The 27890-nt window shown below is 41.9% G+C and overlaps 1 protein-coding gene across 1 annotated transcript in view; it reads right to left on the reverse strand.

Moving 5' to 3' along the window:
* Nucleotides 1–27890, reverse strand: part of TRPC7 (transient receptor potential cation channel subfamily C member 7) — a 115228-nt gene that overhangs the window by 71101 nt on the left and 16237 nt on the right. Inside the window, exon 2 of the mRNA XM_049648871.1 lies at nucleotides 6001–6183. Coding sequence (XP_049504828.1) covers nucleotides 6001–6183 — 183 coding nt within the window. The remainder of the gene's footprint in view (nucleotides 1–6000; nucleotides 6184–27890) is intronic.

Genomic DNA, 27890 nt, shown 5'->3' on the forward strand with positions numbered 1-27890 from the left:
GTTACTTCAATTGCAACATGACAGTTTATTGGTGTGATGTTTTGATTAATACCTGTCTTTCCCATGATGGCTGAGATCGTGTCATTTGTATTCACCATCATGTCCCTGGCGACTAGCACAGCATGCTTTGTAGTCCTCACTGAAAGCTTGTTGAAGGTATGCTTGGGGATATCCACCCATATTGTCCAGTGTGGTACCCGCTGCCCACATGTGGCTTTGATATTTAAGTTAATTTAAAAATTACTAGGAATTGCGTTCCATAAGTACATTAGCCACATTTCAAGTGCTGGCTAGCCATAACAAGCTAGTGCCTACCATGTCAGTTTCCATCATCACAGAAAATTCCCTGGGATAGTGCTGCCAGGATAAAGTCCTAGCGGCTGTGTAATGAAATCCCCTCAAGGATTTGGTTTGGACAAGCTTTCCAGCCTGCTCCTTTCCCACAGTGATATAGCCATTGGGAAGCACTTGTCCCCCTCTAAGCATATCCCCAAACATGCCACTATCCTTCAGGTATCTGTGACTTTTCAGCTTTTACCTCCCTCTGCGTAAATTATCCTTCCTCACTTCTCTGCTAAATTGACATCCCATCCAGGACCTCTCATCCTCTTAGCCCCAGCTCAAGCATTTCTGCTTCTGGGAAACTTTTCTTAGGGTCATGACCGAGCTGGTCACTGCTTCCTCTGGCCTCCATGCTGCCCCTTCCCATTTCTATTTGTCCTACTCAGACAGGATTGTAACCATTGTTCACACTTCTCTCTCCTTTGCTATATACACTCTTCAAGGGCGAGGCCTGGGTCTTTGTCTTCTCACTCTCCCCAGTGCTCAGCACAAAGTTGGTGGTGTAGTAGACATAGTGAATGTTTGTTAAATGTTGTCTAAGGAAATGAATGAAAATTACAGGGGCTATTATTTCCTTAGTACAGTGGTGTGGAGAAAAATGGAACTGTCTTAGTAGGGCTAATAAGAACCAGCCCCCCTACCCCAAACCCCACCTTCATTCCTTCTCCTTCCCGTGGTCCTGTCCCAAGGCTTTATTTCATGTGAGATTAGCTTTCTGAGCTGGGAAGCACCCAGGAGCTTGGCAGAGTCAGGAAAGGGAACCTCTGTACTTTCAGAGTCTGGAAGCCTAGGCAAAATGGAACTACGCCTTTACTAGTCTCATCAGTTTGAAGGAAAGATGGCCAGTGCCATGCTTGGGTCCCACAAACCAAGCCACAGGCCAGGACGCTAGAACTGGAGCTACCTGCAAGTCTGAAAGAGGTGACTGCTGTGAATTCTACTTTGCTCAGCTAGTGAAGTGCAGAGGCTATTGCTGCCATAGTCATAGCATCCCAGTCCCCACCTTCCCCACCACCCAGTGGCTCTTTCAGGGTAGTACTGTCGTACCAACCTTGGGATACCCAGCAGGCTGTAGAGCTCACAGGCAGTGGCTGAAACAGCTTGTATTCATGTGTTCTCCTTTTTTAAATTTATAGTAGATCTTTGCTTTGTTATGTCCAATGGGACCTCTATCACCTCTACAAGGTGGAGTTAAGGCTTCTGTCATGTAACCAGGACCTTCTGCGTCTCTCTGACCCACTCTCCTATGGCATTTGAGCTTGGAGGACACATGTCTACAAAGTTCTTTCAGAAAATAGGAGATTAATATGATCATCATTATGGTAGACCTGGAGTCAGGAAGAAGGAAGGGATGATGGAGGGGAAGAAAAGGAAAATAGCATCCCTGTGAGCCTAGAGATAAAGAAGCAAAAAAGAGGAGAGAGAGAAAGATGGGAGTGAAGAGCCCAGATGTGTGTCTTCAGTTAGACAAGTTGAATAGAGCAACAAGGACGGTGTCTGGATCTCTGTGACCAGCCACTCAACAATGACCATGTGCCAGACACTGGGCTCCCTTTATGGGTGCAGCCTGGGTCCAGCTGAGTCTAAATGAATTTCAAGACTGGTTGGATCTTCCCCAATGGTAGAGCTGGAAGTCTCCAAAGCATTAGAGTTGGTATGCAGAGGGAGAAGAATGCTTTTAATTAAGAAAGCTATTAGTCATGGTTCCAAGGGGACAGAGAGAGATGGAGAAAACAGCAAGATGCCTGTTAGTCACATTGGCCCTGAAGGAGAAGACCAAGGTGAGCTGTAGGCCAAAGCTGGAGGAGTTGTTTTCTTTATCCATGAGGCACAGGTAGACTTGCTTCTGAGCTTAAGTGTGATTCAGCATGGGGAAAAAAGCATCCTTGTTTCTTCATAAGGCAAGCTTGGCTTCTGGAGGGACTGTAGTCTATAAAGGCTGGGATGGACTGGGATGGGTCGCAGAAATGCATTAAGTAATGTGAACATTGACTCTAGGCCAGTGCAATATGTGTATTATATTGCTTCATTTATATCCACAGGCTGATGGGCCTGAGGCTGTTTGTGGTACACTTAATTTATCCCATTTGATTCTATCATAATCCTACCATGAAGTAGGTATTATTATCCAAAGTTTATGGATAAGACAAGTCAGACATAGAGAGGCTAAGTGACTTGCTTAAGTGGCTCCATTAATAAGTGGTTGGACCAGGGTTAACCTCAAAGGGCATCTTTTTTATTTTTTTTAATGTTTATTTACTTTGAGAGAGAGTGTATGCATGTGCATGTACATGGGAGCATGGGAACAGCAGAAAGAGGGAGAGAGAGAATCCCAAACAGGCTCCATGGTGTCAGTGCAGAGCCTGACACAGGGCTCAAACTTACAAACCAGGAGATCATGAGCTGAGCCAAAATCAAGAGTTAGACGTTTATCCAGTTGAGCCACCCAGGTGCTCAAAGGGCATCTTAGCCACTTCTCCAACACTGCCTACTGGAGACACTTATTAACATTTCATATGACACATCTTGGTTTTTTGTGGAGGCTGAGTTACCCTCTTTAGGCAAAAGTCATGAAGGACAACCATATCCTCACAAGGCCTTTTGTCTTTTCTGGAGGAATTTTAGGCTATAATGACAATGTCCTTACCAGGGGGAAGTTTCTTGCATTTTCTAGGGAGAAGACAAAGGACAAGATAGGGATGTCTCTGGAAATAGAAAGATTGTCTAGTTCCAAGGAAGGAGGACATCACTGAGTAACAGCAATGATGTTTCCCTGTGGAACTCCAGAGAACTTTACACTTTCCAGAGCATTTCCTCTCATATCCATTCATTTGAAAGTTCACAGAAAACTCTGAAGCAAAAGCTTATATGCCCATTTTGCATATGGGGAATGAGACCCAGAGAGCTTCAAAGATTTGAAGTGAAATAATCATGCTAAACATCTGGTTTCCTGACACCCATGTCATGATTCTTTTCTCTCTACTAGGTGGTCCCTTGTGCCCTGGTGGAATAGCTGTCTTTATCTAATGGAGGCTGACATTATGATTGAGCCAGCCAGAAGACTAGCATTAGTGTGTTGCCTGAAGAGAGGCAGACATTCAAGTGAAGGACATGATCCAGGGCTCATTACCAGCCACAGGGTGGCACCTACCAGACTTGAATCTATGCATTTCATAGACCATGTAGGCTGATCCTGTATTAAAGTTTCCCAAAGACTGTTACATGGAAAACTAGTTTCACCAGATGTTCCATGAGAAATAGAGTTCTTTGGTCAAGTAATACATATTGTAGTCATCTTTTAATGAGAGTAGAAATGCGTATTAAAAGTTCTATAATGTCTTTAAGCAAAGAAATCCATTGAACTCTACTCAAGATCTCCAAATTCATTTGAACACAAAACCTTTTTTTAAGGTCATAGTTATTAGCAGCCCATGAAACTGCTAAGAACAACTAGTTTGCATTAATTACTGAATTCATGGTTTGATTTGATATCATGTAGACAAAGATTTAGGAAGTTTTTATGGTTTTTATTCCAGCCTTAAAACTAACGTATATATCAGGTGTAAAAGGCAATGTCTTTATAACTAGGCCTTGGTGCTAGTCATTTCATAACTCAATGACCCAGGGTTAGATTGTGCCCATGCAAGCATGCTAAAGTTGATAAATTAAAAATGAAATCTCATTATAATATTAATACACCTTTTTAATATTCGGTATTTTCACTGGTAATTCATGATGAATAAATGTGAGGGAAAGCTCTGAGTCTGTCTGCTGTTGCATAATGGCATACATGGTTTGAGAGACTTTCTACCCATTGTAGGTCTTTGATATGAGCAAGGCTGACTTTTTATGCAAGTTGTTTATCATCTTCCTACCTATCGATTGCCCCAGACATTCGACATTCATGATGGATGTTTCCTGAGACCTTTATGACTCCCCTAATTGGCAAATACCACTAAATAATTTCCCTCATAAAGCCTTTTTATTTTTCTCCAAACTGTCATGTGTGTGGAGTGCTTCACTTTTTCTTCTCATTCCTCACCAGGGCTGTTTCGTACTTGGTAGGTGACAACAAGAGGTGGTGGCCAGACTTCTGGACTAGCTACTGATCTACCCTCAGTGACAGTTTTGCTAAGAGGTTTAGATTTGTGCTTCAGAGAAATGGTGAATACTTGCATTTTGTGGGCCACTGGAATTGCTTACGAATAGCCAAAACTGTCAATGTAGAGTCAGCCGATGCCAAACATCCCTTGTTCTTTGCCTCCACCCCGTGCTCCTTCCCTGTGTCTGGAGGCAGCCAGACACACTGACCTGGGGGAGGGAGGAAATGCTTGGGGTTCTGGAAACTCGAGCTCATCTTTAACACTGCTAAAGAGTCACCATAGCAGGGTTTGTGTGAACTCCAAGGCCATGGATATCTCAGCAGCTGCTGGAATGGATTGCTGTGCTCTGATGAAAAGCCTCAGTGAGCTCTTGGAGTTGGCAAAAAAATGAGCTTTTCTGAGCTAAGAAAAGAGGGTTGTACTTGAAGCTGCAGCTCTCTCCCTCTTTTTTCGTAGCCCTGTGATTTCAAATGGTAATGAAAGGTCACCTTTCCCATGATTTGTGTAGTTTAACTTTGGGATCAGAGTCTTTGAAAAAGCTATTTTTATTTTTTTATTATTAAAAGTAAAAAGACAAGAAGATTTTTTTCAAACTTAAAAGCTCTCACTAGCTAAATTCCACAGATATATGTGACTCATTGAAGGATGGTTCACTCCACACAAATTAAGAGAATCAAGCAAGAGGAGAAGTGCCCAGAGGTCAGTTTGGGGGCAATGAAACTACCCCCAGTATTGACCCTGTGAAATAGTTGGGGAAAAAAATGAAACCCCTAAAGGTTGGTCCCCCATTTTGCTTACATGCGAAGCACGATGGTATTTAAACACATGGATCTTGGGAGCTCTGCTCTGCAGTTTTCATCGGGGTGGATGATATCATCTAACATAAGAGCAGAGTCTCAAAAATGTGGAGTACATCTAGAGTGGAAGCATCATTGAGTTTTGCTGCTTAGGACTTCAGTCTGACCACCCTCTGTGGGTCTGAGGGCTACAGGGTACCTGTGACCATCAAAGACACCTTGAGGTTGACTGAGGAGGTGGGACAAGTATTACTCCTGTCAAAGTCTACTTGAGATTCCTACTATGTACTGTCATAAGCCTTTGGAGTGAAATTCCTCTGAGGCTGCCAAAACCACGGATCCCATGAAGCCTCCACGGTCAAACGTTTTCAACAAGTCCCCAGGCCCGCAGAGAAAGCTCAACCAATGCTATTGATAGACTGGAGTAATATGTTTCTCATGAAAACTTGGGAGTTGGCCTACTTGCTGATGTGATGTCACATTGTCCCTGCCAGTAGTTTGGAGGCTGAAAATCTTCTCTTTTGTTTTCCATGCTCAAAGCCTGTTCATGGAATTACAGTCATGCTAGCTATCTCTCTTGGGGAGTGAAGGAATGGGGTGTTGAGAGGGGCTCTGAGCAGTCCTGCAAGGCAGGCAGTTCTCTGTCTAGAAAGAAGTTGGGCGATGGGTGTTTTCACGGTCACCTTGTGGGAACGTAAAATATGCATGGGCCCACCGCCCTGCAAGGCAGGAAGGCCTGGAGAGGTGGGGAAGCTTACCTTCTTGACTTCGTATTTAATGGCGAGTTTGATCCGGCTCAGACTTGGACGGTGGTGGTCGGACCAGACTTGGAAGTTCACATCACCATTTAAAATCGCTTCCACCTCTTCTGTGTCTCGGCATAGGTCCAGCACGCCCACCACAAAATCCTTGCATTGCATAGATAACTTCCTGTAATCATTCTAACAGAATAAAGAGAAATCAGGGGTGTGTCACACTGAGCCCCGCAGATCGGCTTGCCCAGCAAAGCAGTGTCCACCCAGTGTTAGCTTACAGAGAGCAGTGGAGCCAGGGTGTGCTGCATCCAGAAGGCACAGCAACCCAGAGGGCATCTCTACACTGGGATTTGTCAGGGTGTGCTGCATGGGCCACCTACGTCTGAGTCACCTTTGGTGCATGCTGAAACTGCAGATTTCCAGGTCCTGTCACCGACTGACTGGCTGGTCAGAATTCCTGCAGAGGCCCAGGAATCTGTCTTTTAACCTTGCTCTCTTAAGTGATTCTGATGGCTGCTGAAGCCCATCCTGGGCTCTTTCCAAGCAGCAGTTCTTTGTACTCAGTTCTGGGAGAGGGGTGATAAATGAACTTAATTTTAAGGCTGGAAATAACACTTTGCTCATTTAGCTCCAATGTATAGTGGTAACTGTTCTACACAGGAAGTTTATGGGAAAGATATGGCTGATAGGCTAAAATTGGAAAAAAATGTACACAGGTGAGCTTTCTTTTTATGGCCTGGAAAACCTGCTAGTGAACTGTAAATTTAAATATCAAATGTAATTTAAATCTAACAGGATCCTTTCTTACCACAAATCCTTTTATATGGCAAACACGGCTCCTTAAATTACTTGCCTGTTGAATAAACATTTTTAGAGCTTCATCTTTGTTTTGTTCAGTCTTTTTTTTTTTTTTTTTTTTTTTAAATGAGTTGCCTCTGGAGTTCCCTGTACTCTTCCCTAGGTGTACCTTTCAGAATTCTCTTCGCGAGGCTGCAATTCCTTTCCTAGTGATATGCCAACCTCGCTCTCCCCAAAACAGATTGCTTCAATTCCACATTAATGATCCAAAATGTCGGACAAAAAAATGTTTCTTGTCACCCTCATGTCACTACTCCCCCAAATATTTTTCTCTAGAGGTTTCCTTGTTTGTTTGTTAGTTGAAACAAGTCTATTCAGAGGGGACACAAGAGCCAGATGTCGCTTTTAGTGTTGATCAATGTCAGCAGTCCAGACTGGTAAATAGTAGTTGGCCAACAGGAATGCAGGTTTGCTTTTCCAGAATTTGGATTCCTGAGTAAATAGGTAGGAGTCTGGCAAGCTGTAGAAGCTTAGCCATTTTTCTGAATTAATGATTCTTGTCTCCTTCCAGCACTGCTGCGTCAAAATGTCACTGAGCATTAGAGAAAGAAGGCAGTAAATGTTTGTTTGCTGGGAGAAGGATCAAGAAAATGTTTTCTGATAGGAGGTGCCACCCTTCATTTTTATATATAATTTAAAGAGAAGAAGGGAATTCTGGGTAGGAAAATGACTGCTCAGCTCAGGGAGATTGTCATGCAGAGAAATGCAGGGAAGATGCTAGGAGTATTCTAGGTTTCGGTATCTGGCACAGAGCTGGGTAGTGTTATGAAGAGCTGTGTTCTGTGTGCCTCATCCTTAACACCCCTCCCTCCCTCACTCCCTTCCTTCCCTCTCTCACTACTGAGGGCCTACCACGTACCAGGCAATGAAAACTTGGCAATGAACAAGGCATATGTGGTCTCTGAGTAGTGTGTGGGTAGAGGATACTAGGTATCCACTCTCTGGATTGCGTAACAGTAATGCTAAGTAAAACTTGCTCAGAGCTTATTCCAGCTAGGATATTCTGAGAGCCCCGATGAGCCAGAGGTGGGAAACTCCAGGGACTGGGCTCAGCAAAAGGGACCTATTCAACTCTGGTGGTCCTGCTACCACAACTCAGGTTCCCTAAGTCTCTGGCTCCCACTCCATCACCATTATTGTCTCTTTCTTGAAAAGAAGCAGTATCTGACTACTGTTGCCTGTTCCTGATAAGACAGACACTTCCCCATTAATTGGACATGGCCTCATATTCTTGGTAGAAACTCCTGCCTAGAACTGAGTGCATGGAGAGACAGAAAAGAAGTGGAAAGGGCTTGACCCAGCCCATGGCCCAAGCTCCCAATGCTAGGAATATCAGGCTGTATTGCCCCAGAGCCTCTGTACGTTTCTGGGCTCAGTGCAGTTCAGAATACCAGGTACCGTTTTATTTGAGACTTTTACTTCCCTGGGTTCTTTCAGCTAGCCTGGCCATAAAAAGGGGAGACACACCAGACACAGCAGCCAAAGTGCGTGGTTTGCTTTTTGCCTCCTGTATTAGACACTGAGGCTGGAAGGCAACAAACCTGGTGTGTGCAGATGGCTGGAAGAGTCAGGGAGAACCTGGGCCTGCTAGGAGGACAGAGATGACATGGGTACACGCAGCTGCAGATGGTGGGGGGTGGTTATGGCCAGGCCCAGGCTTATCAGAGAACTGTAGGTGAACATCTCTGGGGAATTATGATGAATGTAATTACTGGGCCAACACTGAGCTCAGTGAGCCTTCCAAGTCACACTGTCCAACTTTAGTTGGGGGTAGATGAGACACTCACCCAGGACCTCACAGGTGCCCTTTTAAAAATATTTTCGTTTCTACACATTAAAGTCTGTCAGTCCCACTGGGTGACAGATGTTCTTCTTACAGCATCTCACTTAATCCTTATAAAAATGTCACGATGGAAGGACTACCAGCATTTCCAGCTTAAAAAGAGGAAACTGAGACCCGGAGGGAGAAAATAACAGGTTGAATCCACTTTCCCTTCTGTTAGTAACTCACTCATCTCTGGATCACTCTTACCTTCCTTGAAGAATTTAGCTTCTGTCTCACTGCCCTCTTCCAACATTACTGCTCTTGTTATTCTTGGTGGTTCTAATATCCAGAAAGATGGCCCTCCCGTTACTCTCCTCTCTCATTTCCTTGATAGTATCTTTCCCAATGACCCCAGCATCTTTCCTTAACTCTTAACCCAGCTGTTCATTCTCTTAATTATTCCCCACAACTTCAGCTCCTTCATGACTCCACCTTCAAGTCTCCCCGTTTCTGACCACCGCCTCCTATGGGGCAAGCTCACTCCCTCTGGTACCCCAACCCCAGCAATCCTTTGATTCTACCATACCTACAAGCCATTGATTATACCTCCCTCTTACCAGTTTTCATTCCCTTTAGATGTCTGTCTCCCTCCTTGCAGTGCTTATATTTCACGGGCATTTGTTAAAATCATCCCTGTACGTATATCATCAGCTCTCTTGCCCTCCTCTTATTTCATCCTTCCCATTGAACAAAAGCCGGTCTTCAGTCTAACTCTCCACTGCCCTGTTCCTACCTCTGAATAGTAAATGTGGCTGGAGAACACACAACTGCACTGATCACACATGCTATAGAGTACCTCCAACCTCAAGTAGTACTTGATGCCTCTGGGCTGTTTATCCTCTCTCTCTCCTAACAAGTATTTCATACCTTCTCTTTTCCTCAGTCTTCTGACACCTCACCACTTCCTCCTAACTCTTAAATGAGGACGTTGTTTCCTGTTTTGCTTGGAAAATAGAAGTTATCAGAAGAGAAGCACCACATGCTGACACCATCACATATTCTGCCTTCATGCATCTATACTCATAGACTGTTTTTCCTTCTCTTTCTGTGGATGAAGTGTTCTTGTTCCTAAATAAGGCCAACTCGTCCACTTTGGTGCTGGATGTCAGCCCCTTACACCTACTCCTGCAATCTTCTTTTCTTTCTCCTGTGTTGTCAATTTCTCCCTCTCCCTACTGGCTCAGTGTACAAACATGGTGCTATTCTCTTCTCTTAAAAAAGAATTTCTTTTGACCCCAGTTTCCTGTCCAGTTACCACTACAATTTTCTGTTCCCTTTTATAGCAAAACTCTCAGTAGAGTTGTCTACACTCATTGTTTCCCAATGTCCTCCAGGCATTTTTTCTTATTTCATTCAATGAGACTTTCACACCCACATCCACTTTCTCCACTGAGATTGTTTTTATCAAGGTCACAAGTGACTTTTAGGTTGCCAAATCCATTGGTTGATTCTCAATCCTCACATTATATGACCTATCAAGAGCTTTGACATAGATGATTACTTCCTCCTCTCTGATACACATTTTTCACTTGGCTTCCAGCGTAACATTCTCTTCTGCGTTTTTTCTTCCTGAATGACTACGTTTGTATTCTTTCTAGAATTATTCTCATCTCCCTGATGTCTTAGTTTTGAAATGCCCAAAGATATCTTTGAATTCTGCTTTTATTTATTTAAACTCATTGCCTTAGTGATCTTATATAAGAGCATTAGATACCATCATTTGCTGATGATTCCAAAAGTTATATCCTTAGCACATCCTTCTCCTGAACTTGACTCATACATCCAATTGCTAAGTTGATATTTCCACTTAGATGCCAAATAGCCTTTTCAAACGTAACAAAACTAACTCTGATTCTAGTCTTCTCCACCTCAGTTTCTCCCATTCTTTCACTTGTTCAGGCCAAAAAAAAAAAAAAAATCTGTCCTGGTCCACTATAGTGTGTTCTCCATACATCAGTTGGAGGGATACTTAGAAAAAATAGTTTATGGTACTACCCTGTTCAAACCCTCCAACAGCTTCTCATCCCCTCAAAGTAAAAGTGGAGTCATTATGTTGTCCTATAAGGACATACATTTCTAGCCTCTCCATTCTCCTCCTGATTTTATTTCTTGTGTTCTCTCCTTCTCTTAGTGTACTTCAGCCACTCTGATCTCCTTGCTGTTCTCTCAGCATATTTGGCCTGGACCAGACCTTTGTACTGGCTTTTTTTTTTTTTTTGGCTTGGAATGCTCTTTCCCTAGGTATCTAAATGAATAACTTTTGCAACCTATTCAAGTCTTTGCTCAAATGTCACTTTCTCAGAAGCCTTCCTTGACTATCTTTTAAAAAATTGTAGCCCTTCTCCATTTGCTATCACCCTTTCCTGCTTATGACCATATGACATATTATATATTTTATCTATTTATTATATTTATCGTCTATGTCCTCCCTTAGATTGTAAGCTTCTTGAGGTTAGGAAACATTGCCGCTTTATTCACTAATATATAATTAGAGTCTAGAACATTTTTTGGAACATAATAGGTGTTCAATAAATTTTGAGTCAATCAGAGCAGTTTACTTGTCTAACATAGCTACTAAGTGATTGAGCCAAGATTCAAAACAAGTAGGTCTGACCCAAGTCCTGTTGTCTTCCCTCTCACCTTGTTGTCTCTTGGTGAATAGGATATTCTCTCTTTAGCACACTTTAAAAACTAGAAGCTTAATTGGGGCTCTCAACTAACTTGGGGCAATAAAGGGTGGGCTGGGATATGGAAATTTGAACACCCAACAGATTCTGTCATATAGTAAGTGGATGCACAGGTTTTAAAGTCAGGAGAACCTGGAGTTTGAAGTCCTATTTTACTACTTGTTAGTTGTGGGAAATGGAACAAGCCATTCCACTTTTCTGCATGTCAGTTTTTAATCTGTAACGGTATACATACCATGTAATCATTGGGAGAATCAATACCAAAACAATGTAAAATGCTTAGTATAGTTAAAAATAAATAACACAAATTACAAAATAAATAAAAACCTAAATAAATAAAAATTTATGTTAAAAATAAAGCCTGTAATGGCAATTTAAAACTTTTTATAGTTGACACACAACGTTATGTTATTTTCAAGTCTATAACAGTGATTCAACATGTCTATGTTTAGGCAGTTTTTATTATTGTTACCAATTTGTTTTGGCCATTGATTTTACAGTCTTGACCTCTTGGTGTTTGTGGTTTTTAAATGCTGGAGTGAGAGCAAGACTGGCTCATAGGGAGGAAAACGTAAAATACTAGAGAAATCCTTGATTCTTCCCTCCCTCTCCTTCCAGTTCTAATCCGTATATCAAAAATATACTCTGAATACGTTCACTTTTCTTTATCTCTGGTGATCACATCAATCCTGTCCTGGTTAGCACCTCCAGTCACCATACCTAGGTTACCAGTGTTGAACTTGATTAAATCTGTAGTGTTGCCAGTCTCCAAATTAATCTGACTGAATTTGTTCCACTTGATGAAATCAGGGTAGTGGGTAGTGTCAGCATCATGCATCACCAGATAATAGATTTCTTGTGTGCCCGCATAGATCTTTCTTATTTTCCACAACTTACATCAGGACTAATCTGATGAACATTAATGTGATTCTTGGTGTCATAGTCAGATGGAAGTTCACTGTAGTCTTGTCATTGCTGATGACTTCCATTAAACCAGCAATGTGGTTTATATCAATGTGGACCTTGCCATCCATGTCAATGAACTGCTATATGCAAATCTTTACTTACTATTAGGGCATACTCAAATCTGTGTTTAAAGAAAGTAACAAGCTTAGCTTGTGGGCACTGGCGAATGGACAATACAATGCTCTTTGGGACCATGAGCTGTGGCTGTGCTAAGCCTGGAATCAAGAGGCCATAGAGTTTTGCATTTTCCAGAATGTCATATAAATGGAATCATTTATAGCCTTTTGAGACTGGCTTCTTTTACTCAGCTTAATGCCTTTGAGATCCATCCACGTTGTTGCATGTATCAGTAATTCATTTCTTTTTATTTGACATTTGCTGTGTGCTTGTGTCAGTTTATTTATACTTTCAGTCAATGAAGGATATGTGGTTGCTCCCAGTTTTTGGCAATTATGAATAACTCTTCTATAAACATTTATGTACAAATTCTTGTGTGAAGGTAAGTTTTTAGTTTTTTAGGGTAAATATCTAGGAGTAGGATTGCTGGCTATATGGCAAGAATATGTTTAACTTTGTAAGAGATTGCCAGTTAGTTTTTGGAATGGATATTATTTTATATTACCACCAACAAATTATGAAAGTTCCAGTTCATCCATAGTCTCGCCAGCATTTGTTATGGTCAACTTATTTTCTGTGTAGTGGTATCTCATTTTAGTTTTGATTCGCATCCCCTAATGGCTCATGATGTCAAGCATCTTTTTATGTGCTCATTTGTCATTTTTGTATCTTTTTGATGAAGTGTCTGTTCACATCCTTTGTCCATTTTTTTTTAAATCGAGTTTATTTTCTTCTTGGGTTTTGAGAATTCTTACATATATTCTGGATATTATTCTTTTATAAGAGATAAGGTTTGTAAATATTTTCTCACTGTCTGTGGCTTGTAGTTTCATTCTCTTACTATCATCTTTCAAAGAACAGAAGTTTTAAATTTATCATTTTTTTCTTTTATGATTATGCTTCTGGTGTTATAGCTAAGCAATCTTTTCTTAACACAAAGTCACAAATGTGTTCTCCTCTGTCTTGCTCTTAAAGTTTTATAGTTTAGATTTTATATTTAGGTCTATGAACCATTTTGTTTTGACTTTTATATAAAGTGTAAGGTTTAGGTCAAGCTTCCTTTTATTGCACATACATATTTATTTGTTCCAGGTGCATTTGTTGAAATATTCTTTCTCCGTTGAGTTGCTTTTACTCAGTTGTCAAGATTGTTGACCGTATTTGTGTGGGTTTATTTCTGTGCTCTTTGTTCTGTTTCCTTGATCGAATATGTATTATTTCACTAGTATTTGGTGTTTTTATTTTTGTAGCTTTAAGTCTTAAGATGAGGTACTTTGAATCTTTCAAGTTTGTTATTCTTTTTCAAGTTGTTTTGTTTTTTCCTCATTCCTTTCCTTTTCATATGCATTTTTGAATAAGCTTGTTCACATCTACGACAAATTCTGCTGTGCTTTTTACTGGAATTGTGTTAACTCTATAGATCAGTTTGAGGAACACTCACATCTTAACTACATTGAGTCCTTTAAACTATGAACATGTTCTACCTCTACAGTATTTAGACTTTCCTTGATTTCTTTCCTTAGTGTTTTATGCCTTTTAACATACAGATTCTACATGTGTTTTGCAAAATTTGTATCTAAGTATTTCCTTTTTTTAGCTATAGGAAATATATTTTTTAAAATGCTGAGTTTCCGAGGTGCCTGGGTGGCTCAATTGGTTGAGCATCCAACTTTGGCTCAGGTTATCATCTCATGGTTTGTGGGTTCATGCCCTGCATTGGGCTCTGTGCTGACATTTCAGAGCCTGGAGCCTGTTTTGGATTCTGTGTCTCCCTCTTTCTCTGCCTGTTCCCTGCTCATGCTCTGCCTCTCTCCCCCTCTCTCCCTCCCTCCCTCTCTCTCTCTCTCTCCCAAAAATAAACAAACATTTAAAAAATAATAAAAAATTTAAAGGCTTAGTTTCTAATTGTTCATTACCATGTATAGAAGTATGATTGATTTTTTTTCTGTGTTGAGCTTATATTTTGTGACTTGGATAAACTTACTGGTGGTTTGTAGATTGCCTATAATGTTTACATAGATCAGCATGTTATCTGTGAATATGGATTGTTTACTCTTGAATGAACACTTAGATGCATTTATTATTATAAGTACTAAAATAGTCACATGCTTTTATATTGGTTTAAAGATTTATAAAGTATTATGTCTCAACAAAATATTGCCAACAGATTTTTGCTGGCTTTCAACCTCAAATTACTGGCTCAAAAGTTTTTCCTTGGTTAATGTATTGAACAGTTTTTAGAGTATTCATCGTTTATTTCTTGTGCTCTCTTTAACATGGATATTACTAGAGATTCTTTGCTTTTCAACTGTCCAGAATTTCTTCTCTTTTATTATGGTTCATAAATGTCACGAGCTCACTTATTATTGGGATGAGTCTCAGTCTCTAACACAGAGGACGAACCAAAGCCATCTAACATGGTATGTTGATGCTTGAATTTTTAGTGCTAAAGCTATTGTTTCGACAACACCACAATTTATACTACACAACAACACAAATTACTACTTTGCTTAACTTTGGCTAAAAAGCCCAACTCTAAAACTTTTTCAAAGCTACTGACAAACTTAAATGAAAAGAGAAAAAGAGAAGCTCATTACACTGATCGGTCAAAAGTTAAGTGAATTTCTCAGACTGATGTTGTGGAGACACCCACATAGTACAGGATAATTAACACTTATTCCTCAGAGGAGACCTTAGAAATTAGATTAAACAAGGGTGTGGGCCTCAAATCTACTCCCCCTTCTCCTCTGTTCAGGGATACAGTTATGGGAAAGGAATGTTCATTGAAAGCTTCAACTGAAATATAGTTGGACGTAAATCAACATTTGTGTGCATGCTGGGAGGTTTTCTGCCTTTGATATTTAGGCAGAGTTTGTTTAAAAAAGTATTATAATAGCAGTTTACAATAAAAGAGTTCTAAATGTTTTAGTATTTCATTAAGTGGTAACAATTACTCTTTAAAGATGGTGAAAATATTATTCCACTAAGAGAAAGACTGAGAATTGACCATCACATTTAACAACTTGGAGGTCATTGGTCACATTGATGGGAGCAGTTTTGGGAGAGTAGAGGGTATAACTGGTGAGGATTAAAGATTGGGAAGAGAGAGAATTTAGGCCAGTAATATAGACAGCTCTTTTGAGGAATTTTATTGCAAAGGAAGGCAGAGAACTGGCAAACTAGCTGATGTGAGAAGTAGGGTCAAGAGAAGCTTTCTTTTTGCCCACGTCTTGCTTCCCTTCCTCCCAATTTCCCTCCCTCCCTCCCTCCCTCCCCACTTCCTTCCTTCCTTCTCCTGATGGGAGAAACCATAATATTTTGTATATTGTTGGGAACTTTTCAGTGGATAATTATACTGAGCATTGTATATCATATTAGTAGATCATTGTATTAATCCAGTAGCTCAAAAGTATGTATGACAGAAGATTAGATATTCATATATAAATGAAGGAATAGATTTAGATAGAATCACATATGTTTATAGTAGGAGGGAAGGTCAAGCATGTGAGTGAGCATGCCATTAGGTAGATGAATTGGTGGTGGGAATCTGTAGACATTTTCTTTCTATTGTGTCACTTTTTTTTTCAGTGAAATGGGAACTAAAAATTAACAGCTGAGAGTAAGAATTGGGGAAGAGGTGATAGGAGTTTGAGAAGAGGTCTAAATAGGTTTTAGGAAAATTTAAGAGTGAATAAATTCAGGAAACAGGATGTAATTACTGGAGGACCAAAAAGAGTTTATTTGAGGTTCATGGTCAGAAATTTAAAATGAAGCCAGCTATTGTGGTTGGTTTTTTCTAACCACATTAACCTCCCTGGGTACTGGCATGGAATACATAGAATTAGAATACAGCAGATCAGGAGAGGGGCAGAGGAGTGGAGGGGTGTGTGTGTGTGTGTGTGTGTGTGTGTGAGAGAGAGAGAGAGAGAGAGAGAGAGAGAGAGAGAGAGAGACTGACTGTAATGATAGTCCATGGAATTGAGGCTGTTATGAAGGGAGACAGGACTTTCAGGGGAGAGGAAAGTGGAAAGGTTAGGAAAACAAGATGCAACTACACGTTGTCTACAAGATACCGCTTTAAATATAAAGTTGACAGTTTCTTATAAAACTAAACATAATCTTACCATATGACCCAGCAGTTGTACTCCCTGGTATTTACCCAAGGGGGTTGAAAACTGTGTTTACACAAAAAGTTGTACATAGATGCTTATGTTTATAGATGCTTTATTCATAGTTGCCAAAATTGAGAAGTAACCATGATGCCCTTCAGTGGGTGAATGGATAAATAAATGGTGGTACATCCAGGCAATGGAATATTATTGAACACTTAAAGGAACTGAGGTACCAAGCCATGAAAATACATGTTGGAAGCTTGAATGCATGTTGTTAAGTGAAAAAACCAATCTGAAAAAGATGCAGATTGTATGATTTCAACTATATGACAGCCTGGAAAAGGCAAAACTATGGGAATAGTAATAAGATCAGTGGTTGTCAGGGGATGGGGACAGGAGAGTGGAGAGGGTTAAATAGGTATAGCACAGAGGATTTTCAGGACAGTGAAGCTACTTTGTATGATACTGTAATGGCAATGTGTGTCATTCTGCATTTGCCCAAACACTTAAGATGCACAACAACAAGCATGAACCCTAATATAAAATACGGACTTTGGGTGATAATGATGTGTCAGTGTAGGCTCATCAGTTGTAACAAATATACCAGTGGGGGATATTGCTAATGGGGGAAGCTATGCACTTAGAGGGGCAGGGGATATACAGTAACTCTCTGTATTGTCTCCTCAATATTGCTGGGAACCTAAAACTGCTATAAAAGTAGTTATTAAAAAAAGATTAGTGGGTTGGAGGCCATGGGGCAGGCAAAAGATTGATAGAGTTGGGATTTTAGAAGCAGAAGGAGAAGTTTGAGTGAGTGGTCAGAGAATGTGAGTACGATGCTGAGATTATGGAGAGTTTGCGTTATTCATCAGGACAGATTCAGGCTCAGGTGGGCTCATGGTGACGACACTCAGACTGCTGGAGGACAGAGTGATCCACTGTTGTAGGCAGCAGTGATGAGGGGTCATGGGTAATATAATCTGATGAAATATGATTCAAAGCTGAATATTCTTAGGGAGGAGAGAAGGAGGAAGGTCTGGAAGTAGTAAGGAGCAGCAAGAGAGATATGCCCACTCCACTTCTCCAGGCCCAGGGGTGTGGGGACCATGGGAGCAAAACCTCGCTAGGGTTACAGGAGAAATATGTCCCTAAGGAGCATACCCTTTCAAAGAGGGAGATGGTGATGCATCTCTGAGCAGAGGGGGCAGTGTGATGGGGGATGTTGCTAAGGAGGAACTATGACTTCCAGAGGGTGAAGTGGGGTATGTGGGATCTGAGGACAGAGTAGGGGATACAAGGAGCCTTGTGGAGAATCGAGTACAGGTTCTGAGGGGGTGATCTCAGAGATGGCAGTAACAAAAGGAAGGATTACAACACTTACACTGTGAGGATTCAGTGAGGCAAGGTTAAACATTTGGCATGGTGGTGGCCACACAGGTTGCACTCAGTACCTTTTAGCTGAGAGGGATTCAAAGCCACCTCCTGCCCCTAGCACTCCCTTCTGCACATTCCCTCACTCATTTGATGGATGAGAAAACTGAATGTTAAGATTTAACACACATGGCTGAATTCTCATTAATTGTAGCTGGAATCACTGAAATAATTAATGGATGTGAGATGCGGGGTAAGAACCTGAGCCTGGTGCTCATTATTGCAGATGAACATTGAAAAGCTTCAACCCATGTTGTAGCTTTCATGCATACACTTAATTGTTTCATTAACCTTCACCATATCAATAAGCTCATGCTCCAAAGGATCATAAAAGAAAAATATTCTTCAGCATTTAATCTCCATTTAGGAATGCAGATCCAAGGAAGGTGGTTTAAGTCTAGTACATGACTCAGATAGCAGCATTTCTCACCTTGACTGTCCCAGGGGGATTTAGACAGCCCCCAGGTCCTCAAATCCAGGGTTGTGCCCTGAGGGTGGAGTGGGGCGGGGCTGGTCTCCTGCTCCAGTGACCCGCTCAAAGGCCTGACTCTAACTCTGCCACTGGTCACCCACTGCCTCCTTGAATTTATTATGTGCTTCTGTGAGGAGGCCTTCCTTTATCCATCCCATACTTACTCCCTGCATTTCCAGGTGGGTTTTCCGTGTCCTTCACGATTTGGGGAAGTTGTTTGTATGGGAGCCATTGGTGATCTCAGAACTTTTCAGCACAGGCCTGGTCAGTGTTTGCATGAAAAGACTGACTGGGAAGTCACTGTTTGCATTCCAGAATCAGAGTGTCTGGGTTCTGATCCCAGCTCTGTCACATGCTGCCTGTGTGATTTTGAGTGTATTCTTAATCTCTCTATGTGTAACGGGGGTTGGTATTTGGTGTAATGGGGATAATAATGCTATTTGCTTTGTAGAGTTGCTGCAAGGTGTAAATTAAATAAGATAATTTTTATAGGTTGCTTAGCACAATGTGTGACAGCTATTAGCCAGTATGATGATACTTGTGCCTGTAGGTTAGTGGAGAGCATGGAAAAGGGCCTTTTCTAGTAAAGTTGACACATTTTATCATTGGATTCAATCCCACAGCTTCACGCTGTATCCGTCCTCAGGTGGAACGTGCAGCCAGCAGGACCAAGGTACAGACATGAAGTAGAGTCCTTGATCATTCACAGTGGGTACTGAGCCTGATTCCTCATGTGACCGCACTGCCTTTCTTAGGCAGTGTTGACAGTGCCTCTGGTGGTACTTTGGTTTCCAACCCGATTTTTGGTTTACTTAATTGGCAGGTACTGACATCATTAGGGGCTCCTCAACCCATCACCATGACATTGTGAGGTCCCAAAAGTAATGGGTAGTTCTGCTTGTTGATTTTATAATAAGTCCCCTCTGATGGAGTCGGAGGCCTGCCTAAGAAGAGTGGCTGATGAGCAATTCAAGTATTTTATTCACTAATTCAGCAAGTATATTTGAGCACCCACTGTGTGCCAGGCACTGGGGATATAGACCTAAACAAAACAACAGTCCTTACTCTTGAGGAATGACACATAACCAGGTATGAACCACAAGGTGACTAAAAGTGCTACCCTTCAGGAGAGGCAGAGTATAAACTGAGACCTGGGGATGTGTAAAGTGAGGAATGACCAGGCAGGAGTGGGGAGGAGAGGTAACAGGGAAAGGACACTCCAGGAAGAGCGACTGGCAAGTACAGAGGCCAGAGGGGAGAGAACATGTGGACTGTGTGTGGACTGGGATGGGTGTTAGCTACGCTTGCCATAGCATAGGTATGTGCATACATTATGCACATTATCCACTGTTTTCTCTAACTTCTCATCATTAAATAAGCATGAACATGGTTGGGTATCCAAAGAATTCATGCACACTCTCTGCACATCCTTATTCAGATTAAAGATGCTACTTGGTTCTCTCTCATGGAACCCCTAGAAGTGCCTCTGCTCAGCTTTCTGCTTTTTATAGTGGAACCACAGGGAACTGAGATTGGAAGACAGGTGTGCCCATGTGAGACTTGTTCCATCCTCACACCTCCCAGCCACCTCTGCACCACTCCCTCCCTTTCTCCTCTCCCAGCCCTTCACCTGCACACACACACCACTCTTATCAACCGTCCATCAGTCAGCGATTCCAGTGATTTGTGTTTGGTGTGATTGCTCCAAACTGTGAGTCAGGACAATACTCAGGATGTGTGGGTTGAAAGAGAAAGAGGGACCCTGGTGGTTCCACTTACACAGAAACAGCCCCTCTGTCCCTTGCCTTCCTGTCCTGCTCACATGGGGCTGGCCTAAGCATGACTGGTTGGTCTTTGTACCCAGTAGAGTAGGAGTTGGGACCTCACAATGTCATGGTGATGGGTTGAGGAGCCCCTAATGATGTTTCCCCCATGATATTTCTGGTCTTATGACTCCCAGCAGGATGTCACCCACCCCTGTTCTGTAACGGGTTCTCCTGTCTTCATGGTGAGAAGTTCTGGGAATGGGTGGGAAGCAGAGGGTTTGCAGAGTTTTGCCCTGCATTGGCCAGGGGACCTCGTAGCTCATTCCTCAGATATGCAGAGAAACAGCATGGTAGGGTGAGGAGCCATTGCTTGTGCCAGGTGAATTCCAAAGGGGGCAGCAAGGTGACCACTCTTCATGGGGCACCGGCTTTTAGCAATTGTGTTTTTGGGGTCTGTTTGCCCCAAACTGTACTATACTATCTACTGTCATACAGTATAGCTGTGGAGTGGTGCTGAATGGACAACTCCCTGTTCTTGGATCTTTACTAAGCCTTAGTCCACAAGCACACTTGAGTCACTTTGGTCTGTGGATTGGCTCAGGGAAGAATGCGCATATTCATTAATTTATTCAAAAAAATGAACAGAAGTCTATGCATGCTGACCTCTGTGCTAGGGCCCTGGGGATACAATGAAGAGCAAGGCAGGCATGGCTGCTGCCTTCATGGAGCCAACAGACCAGAGGAAAAGGTAGACAGTGGAGGTCCTGCAGTGAAGTGTGATGAGGATCTCACCTTTTTGTGCAAACTAGACCTGAGTTTCTGTACATTGAGTCTCATCGTAATTCCTGGGAAAATATTTCCTTACAAATAAACCCAGCTGGTAAGCAGTAAAAACAATATGAGTCTGTTATCTCGAAAACTTGTGCACTTTCCAGTGATTCGTCCTCACAGAGATGTTCCATCCAGTTCAGCACGTGCTTCCTGAGCCTTCCGTATTCTAGAAGCTGTACCCAGCACTGGAGATGCAAGGAGGAGTGAGATGCAGTCGCTGCCCACCCATGGGAGGGACAACGCATAACCCAGTCATTTCAATATTAGGCTGCAATACTGGTCATTTCATTCCACAGATATTGAGTACCCACCCTGTGCCAGGCAGTGGTCTAGATTGTTGAGATTCAGCAGAAGCAAAGCAGAACCTGTGCCCTTGAGGAGCCTGTATTTTTTTCTGGGGGCATGGGGACTGTAGATTGCTGTTTTACACAGATGGTGTGGCAGGAACTCCCTGAGGAGGTGCTTTTGGATAGACAATTGGAGTTGAGGCAGCTATGAAGATGTACAAGGAAAGTGTTTCAGACAGATGGTTACCAGTGCAAAAAAGGAGAAGTGTGCAAAGTCAGAAGAGGAGGGGATCTGGTATTTTTGAGGTACAGCAAAGAAGCCCATTCCTGGGGCAAAGTGGGTGAGCAGGACGAAAGGAAGAGATGGGGCTGGAGGAACAGCTAGGGGACATATGGCCAAAGGCCTAATAGCACTTGTCAGGACTGTGGCTTTTACTCTATTAAGGTGGAGAGTCCTTGGAGGGTTTCAAGAAGCAGAGTTAACATGATCTGATGAATGCTTGAAGAGTATCACTCTGGCTGCTAGGATGGGATAAACTTAAGGGGCAAGAGCAGAAGCGTGAAGACCAACGAAGAGGCTGTTGTAGTTACCCGGGAGAGAGATGAGGGTGGCCTGGACCACCTCACTTACCAGAAAGGTAAATGGTCAAACTGGTGAGAAATATAGATAGAATTCTGGATATCTTTACAATATAGAGCCAAGAGGATTTACTGATGAGTTGGATATGAAAAGACACAAACAGAGGAGAGATAGGGTGAATGAGGTTTTTGGTCCAAGCAAATAGAAAGATAGTTACCATCTTTGAGATGAACACTGTGTTTGATAAGCTCATTGTTTCACAGATATTTCTCCCTCCTTCCCCACCTCCATAAGACCAGTATACTTCCATCAGCACTGATGTCTGCTTAGTATGGGACTTGCTTTAGCCCATGAAACTGATGGTGTGTGACTTCTAAACCTGGGTCGTAAGAGGCATCATGTATATTCCCTTGGCCCTGTGGGAAGTGTGACTTCCACCAAGGGAAGAATGTGTCACTACCTATCTGTTCTGGACCCCAGAATGAGATGTGCGGAGGAGCCTTCTCCCCTTACCCTTAGACTTGTGAACGTTACAATAAACACTGACATGTAGACAACTGATGGTTTGGGGTAGTTTGTTACACAACGATATTGTGGCAATAATGGACCAATAAAGGGATAGATGTAGGCTTACTGCTTTGGGACATCAACATCAAAGACAGGTTTTTTAGCTCTGTCTGGGTATTCAGGGAAGTTGTCTCGGAGGAAATAAGTCATAGCTGAATCTTGAAGGATAAATCAGAGTTACTCAGTTCAATAGGTAGAGAAAGGGCATTCCATGTTGGGAGAGAACATAAACAAAGCCATGCTATACAAGAGAAACAAAGCCATGCTATACAAATATATAGGGAACTATTCAAGTACAGGTAGAGGGTGGCAGAAGATGATGAGTCTGATGAAGTAAAGAGGAGCTGGGACATGGAGTGTTTTGTATTTCCTGATAAGGAGCTTGGACTTTATTCCATAGGCAGTGGGCAGCCATCAACCCTTTTTAGGAGGGACAATAGCATGGTCTGGTTTGCATGTCAGTGGGATCCTTCTGGCCCTGTGTGAAGGATAGCCTCGGTGTTGGGGAGTATTGTGGCCTGGAGATATGATCGTGGTTGGAGCTGCTTCAGTGTACAGTGGTAAGGATGTAGGGATGGAAATGGATTGGGGAAACATTTAAGTATTAATACTAACAGGACCTAAAGGATGGAGAGAAAATGAGAGTTCCATATGAAGCATGCTTGGGACATAAAACACTGGAAAGGGATTCTCTTTACATGTTAACATCTGGTGGGATAAAGGATGATTTTTCTTTTCTTTTTATGCACACATTAATTTTCTACATTAATTGTGTATTACCAGTATAATCAGAAAAAAAATTTTGAGTGTGTTCTGGTGTTTAAATTTGTCTAATATTCTTTGGATAACGTTTGCTGAGCCCTTAAGCCTGAGTGTTGGCAAGGTGGTATCCAGCCTTGGTGCTATCTTGGCCATGGCGGTAGTCTTCCCTACTTGATAGCGAATGACTTTGTTTCTTTTTTTAATATGAAAGTAAAATAAGATCAAAAAAGAAGTTCAGAGCAAATGTGACCTGCGCATGTTATTGGCATCAACTGTATATTGTGGAAACATTTCAGAGAAGCACAAATGTTGAATTGGCATCACCAGATAACATACCCTTCCAGAGGATTATGTCATGACTCACCTGATTATAGATTCAGAATAGTACACGTTCATGGGACTCATTTTCAAGAGTAATTATAGCACAGTGTGTGTATAGAAGTAATTTTTAAAAATTTGCTTGTGATTGCTGAAAATGCTATTGATTAAGAGGGGCTAATAACTACATGGCAAAGTAGCAATTAAAAAAACTGCAGAACTACACTACATGTTAACTAGCTTGGATTTAAATTAAAAAAATAAAATAAATAAAGGGGCACCTCGGTGCCTCAGTGGGTTAAGCGCCCGACTCTTGGTTTTGGCTCAGGTCACAATCTCACGGTTTTGTGGGTTTGAGCCCTGTATTGGGCTGTGTGCTCACAGTGCCGAGCCTGCTGGGGCTTCTCTCTCTTTCCCTCTCTCTACCCCTCCCCCACTCGTGCTGTCTCTAGCTCTCTCAAAATAAACTTAAAAAAATAAAAACACATATGTCCATACATACATACTGCAGAGCTCTGCTCATAAAATGAAAAGTAAAACCAAGTTAGGCAAATTAGTACTTATAACTTCTCCAATTGGAGGAGCACACCCCATTCTTTTCACTGTGGTGCCTCTTTGCCTTGTGTTCCTAAGCCTGGACTGTGCTCTCTTCGCTTCCTCTAAGATCCCTTCCCACCCTGTCAAGACCAGCTTGAACATAACCCCAGGATGACTTTTCTGATATCCTTGGGGAGATCTACTATCTCATGCTCGGGCCCCCACTGCATTTTCTTCTTGGAGCCCAGCAGCCCTGACAAAGTGTTCTTTGTATTTTTGACATTTTCATACTTAGCAAATCAACTTTGTTCATTTGTGTATTCCAGCTCAGGGCATGCCACATTATAAGAATTAATAAATGCTGTATAAAATGACCTATACCTATAGTCTGATTTGAGAGTTTTATTTATAGAAGAAACCTGAGGAGCAAGAAAGGGCTAGTGTGTTGCTACCAAGGAATTGACCTAGGAGCAGCGACGGAGGGCATACTGGGCCCTTTAGATGGTCTTGGAGCCAAAGCTGACTGTTACAGGCTCATTATCTTGTGCACAGACATCTGCAGTGACTTTCTAAAAGTCCCAGAAGACATAGGAAAAAGATGAGTAAGTGATTGCATTTAAATAAGTTCAAATCTAATCAGGAAAATCATATTCTAGTTTTTTTTTTTTTTTTTTTTTTTTTTTTTTTTTTTGCTTTAAACTGATTTATCCAATGAATGACTGAATAACTCTCGGAAGTAGGACCTATATCCACTTTGTAAATATGAAAAAAGAAGACCGAGGCTTCGATGCGATTCCATTTATCTGCACAGATGCCACTGTCACCTCTGATGATTCCTAGGTTTTTATCTCCAACCCCAACGTGTATTCTAAGGAGCTGATTTACATGTTCAGCTCCCAGGTGTCATCTCCTCTGGTTTTCTCAGACACTTCAAACTGCATGTCCCAAACTGAACATATGGGTTTTCCATGTAACAACCAAAACTGATCTGCTTTCTCTTTCAGGAAGGAGAACCCTATCCACTCGGCCTCCTGAGCTAGAAACCCTGGGAACATCTTTGTCTTTGCCAATCCGTTACCAAGATCTATGGATTATGATACAGAGTATCTCTTATGTCTGACACCCATATTCATCATGATCTTCATTCAAATCCTTGTAATTTAGCGTCTGGACTTTTGAACTAGCTTCCTGATTAGTCTGTTTACCAATAGTTCTTTCTTCTACCCAAATGCCAGCCCATCATCCCCTTGGCTGAAAAGCTGCAGGATAAAGTCCCAGCATCTTTATTATCCTACTTCAATATACTTCACTAACATTAGCCCCATTTTAGAAGCCTGCTGTCCCCTAGTGACACCTTTCCACCAAGTAGTACACTAAGCCTTCCATGCTCCTGTACACACTCGTTCCTCTGCCTTTATGCTTCTCTTTCTCTCCTCCATTTACCAAACTCCTACTCACCCTCCAAGAACCACTTCAAAATACCATCTCTTCTGGGAAGCCTTGTCTCGCAGTCCATTTGTTGCACTCTGTGTTGTGTGTGTGTTCTCACAGCATTTTGCTCCCGTTCTACTACCTTGTGATTATCCTTTAACTACTCCTGTCTCTCCTGTTGTTTTGAGGACAGAGTCTGGGTCTCATCCACACTTTTAGTCCTACTTCTTAGTACGGTGTCTGGCATGCAGAAGGAAGACCCCCCCTTTGTGGATAAATCATTCAGCCACTCTCAGTTGTTTACTCATCTGTAAATTGGGAACACCAATCTCTTGTTAAATCTCCACTTTGTTGTTGTTTATGAAAATGCTCGGTAGAAATGAGAAACAGAAAGGGCTAGAGAACAGAAGGGGACTCATTAAGGGGTTTTAAGCACCTGGCTTTGTAAATGGGGAAGATGGGCTGCTAAACAGTGAAATGACTGAGCCTGAGCTGTTTATATAAACAGCAGTTTATAGCCCTAGGTCTCCTCACTCAATGCCCTTCCCTTCTACCTTTCTGCTCTGGAGCCTTACTGGTCAAGGCCCCATCCTAGCATCACCCTGAAGGAGCTTCTTTTATGATGCCATATCGCCTGTTGACATTTGCCATGTTCTGGGGAGAATGTTACCACAAGGCTCCAAGGTGTTTGGTTCCCTTGAGTAATATCCAAAACTATGACCGTCATGAGAACATACCTCAAATATTTGCTTTAGGTGAAGAAAAGACCCAACTCTATGTTTGAAATCTGGTTTCCAAATTTGTAACCTTAGAGGAGATGATCACTTAGGGAAATAAACTCTTGCTCCTAATTTTGTCAGCCAAATTAAAACATTTTTCTTCTTCCTCCACATTTCCTGGAGGTCATCTCCGTGTTTGTGTTAAAATATCCATTTTAAGCACATAAAACATCAAGTTTCTGATGTGTTATGGAGGGTTTGGGGTGAATCCTTTGGAGTATAAACTTTTAGAAAAATTAATCATCACCAGAGAAGAGAAATTGTCATCAGATAGATCCTTGGGCTACTGTTTTCACAGACTATGTAGGAGAAGCTGGAGGGAGCTGTCAACTCAACAGGCAAAGCCCTGGTCTTCCTCATGCAAAAGGCCAGTTGCTTCATGTTTCTGTTGCCAAGAATGCAAGCATGAGCTCTGAACCCCCAGTTTCAAGCAGCTGTATTATTAGCAAATGTGGAGTGTGTTGTATTTCCAGTATATGTATATGTGCGTGTGTGTATGTGTGTGTATGCGAGAAAGAGAGAGAGAGGGAAGCAGTGCTTAACATTTCACTATGGCCCTTATTAATTTTCAAAGCATTTATCCATCAGTAATTAGCAAGCCTTCTCTGGAGCCCAGAAAACCAGGGCATTAGTATTAATTTCACACTGAAGGTAGGAGAGACAAAGTGATCATAATAATATGAAAGATAGTTTTGCCAGCAAGCATTTGGGGAGCCCTTTTCTGTGTGAGAATTGATAGTATTTAGAAAGTTTCTAGCTTCAGTCATCCTCACATTACTGTAATTTTAGGACCAGGTATACAACTTTAGTTTTCTTAGTTTTCCTGGGTCTTCTGCCGTACTGCTTCTCCTGTGACCAGAGCCAGTACTTACCAGCTCCTCCAGTCCCCTCGGGGTCAGCAAAAGAGTGCAGGTGGTGCCATACCACCCGATCTGTCTCATTGACAACTGATGGAAAAGTGTGTTTGCTCAGGCAATACATGTCTTGGAAGGAAGCCTGTGCTAGGATTTATTTATTGCAGAATCTACTATCCCTGCACCATGTTGGAGTACATAACACTTACAGTAGGTACTGATCACATAATTTATAAATGGGAAAGGAGGAGAGATACTTAGTTTATCAATGCCCAATGAAATTTCTGAATGATAGAGACTTTTTTTCCATTTTGTAATCAAATGCAGTTCTGCCAGTTTTCTTGATTGGTATTAGGTGGAAGTCTGCCTTGGATCCAGAAGCCACAGTGGCATTTGCCAGCTTCTTATAATTCATGGACTTGACGGGCAGCAGAATGTGCTACCTCAAAATAGGCAACTTTGGCTTAAAGATTATTTTGAGCTGAAGACAATGAAGAAGCAGATACAAGAAAAGCCCTCTGCCCTCCCCCTATTTGACTAGAAGCAGGACATAAATTTGTAAAGGGCTTCCCCTTTCCTCTCTGTAGCAAGAAGGACAGAAGATAATCATAGGAGACAATTCTAGACCCCCATCAGCCCAGAGACAGCGAAACTAGCCCTCATCTACCATTAGTCTCTCCATTAGTCTTCCTGAGATTTAATGCCCCAGAAGC

This window comes from Panthera uncia, assembly GCF_023721935.1.
Source record: "Panthera uncia isolate 11264 chromosome A1 unlocalized genomic scaffold, Puncia_PCG_1.0 HiC_scaffold_17, whole genome shotgun sequence".
In the NCBI taxonomy this organism is placed as follows: Eukaryota; Metazoa; Chordata; class Mammalia; order Carnivora; family Felidae; genus Panthera; species Panthera uncia.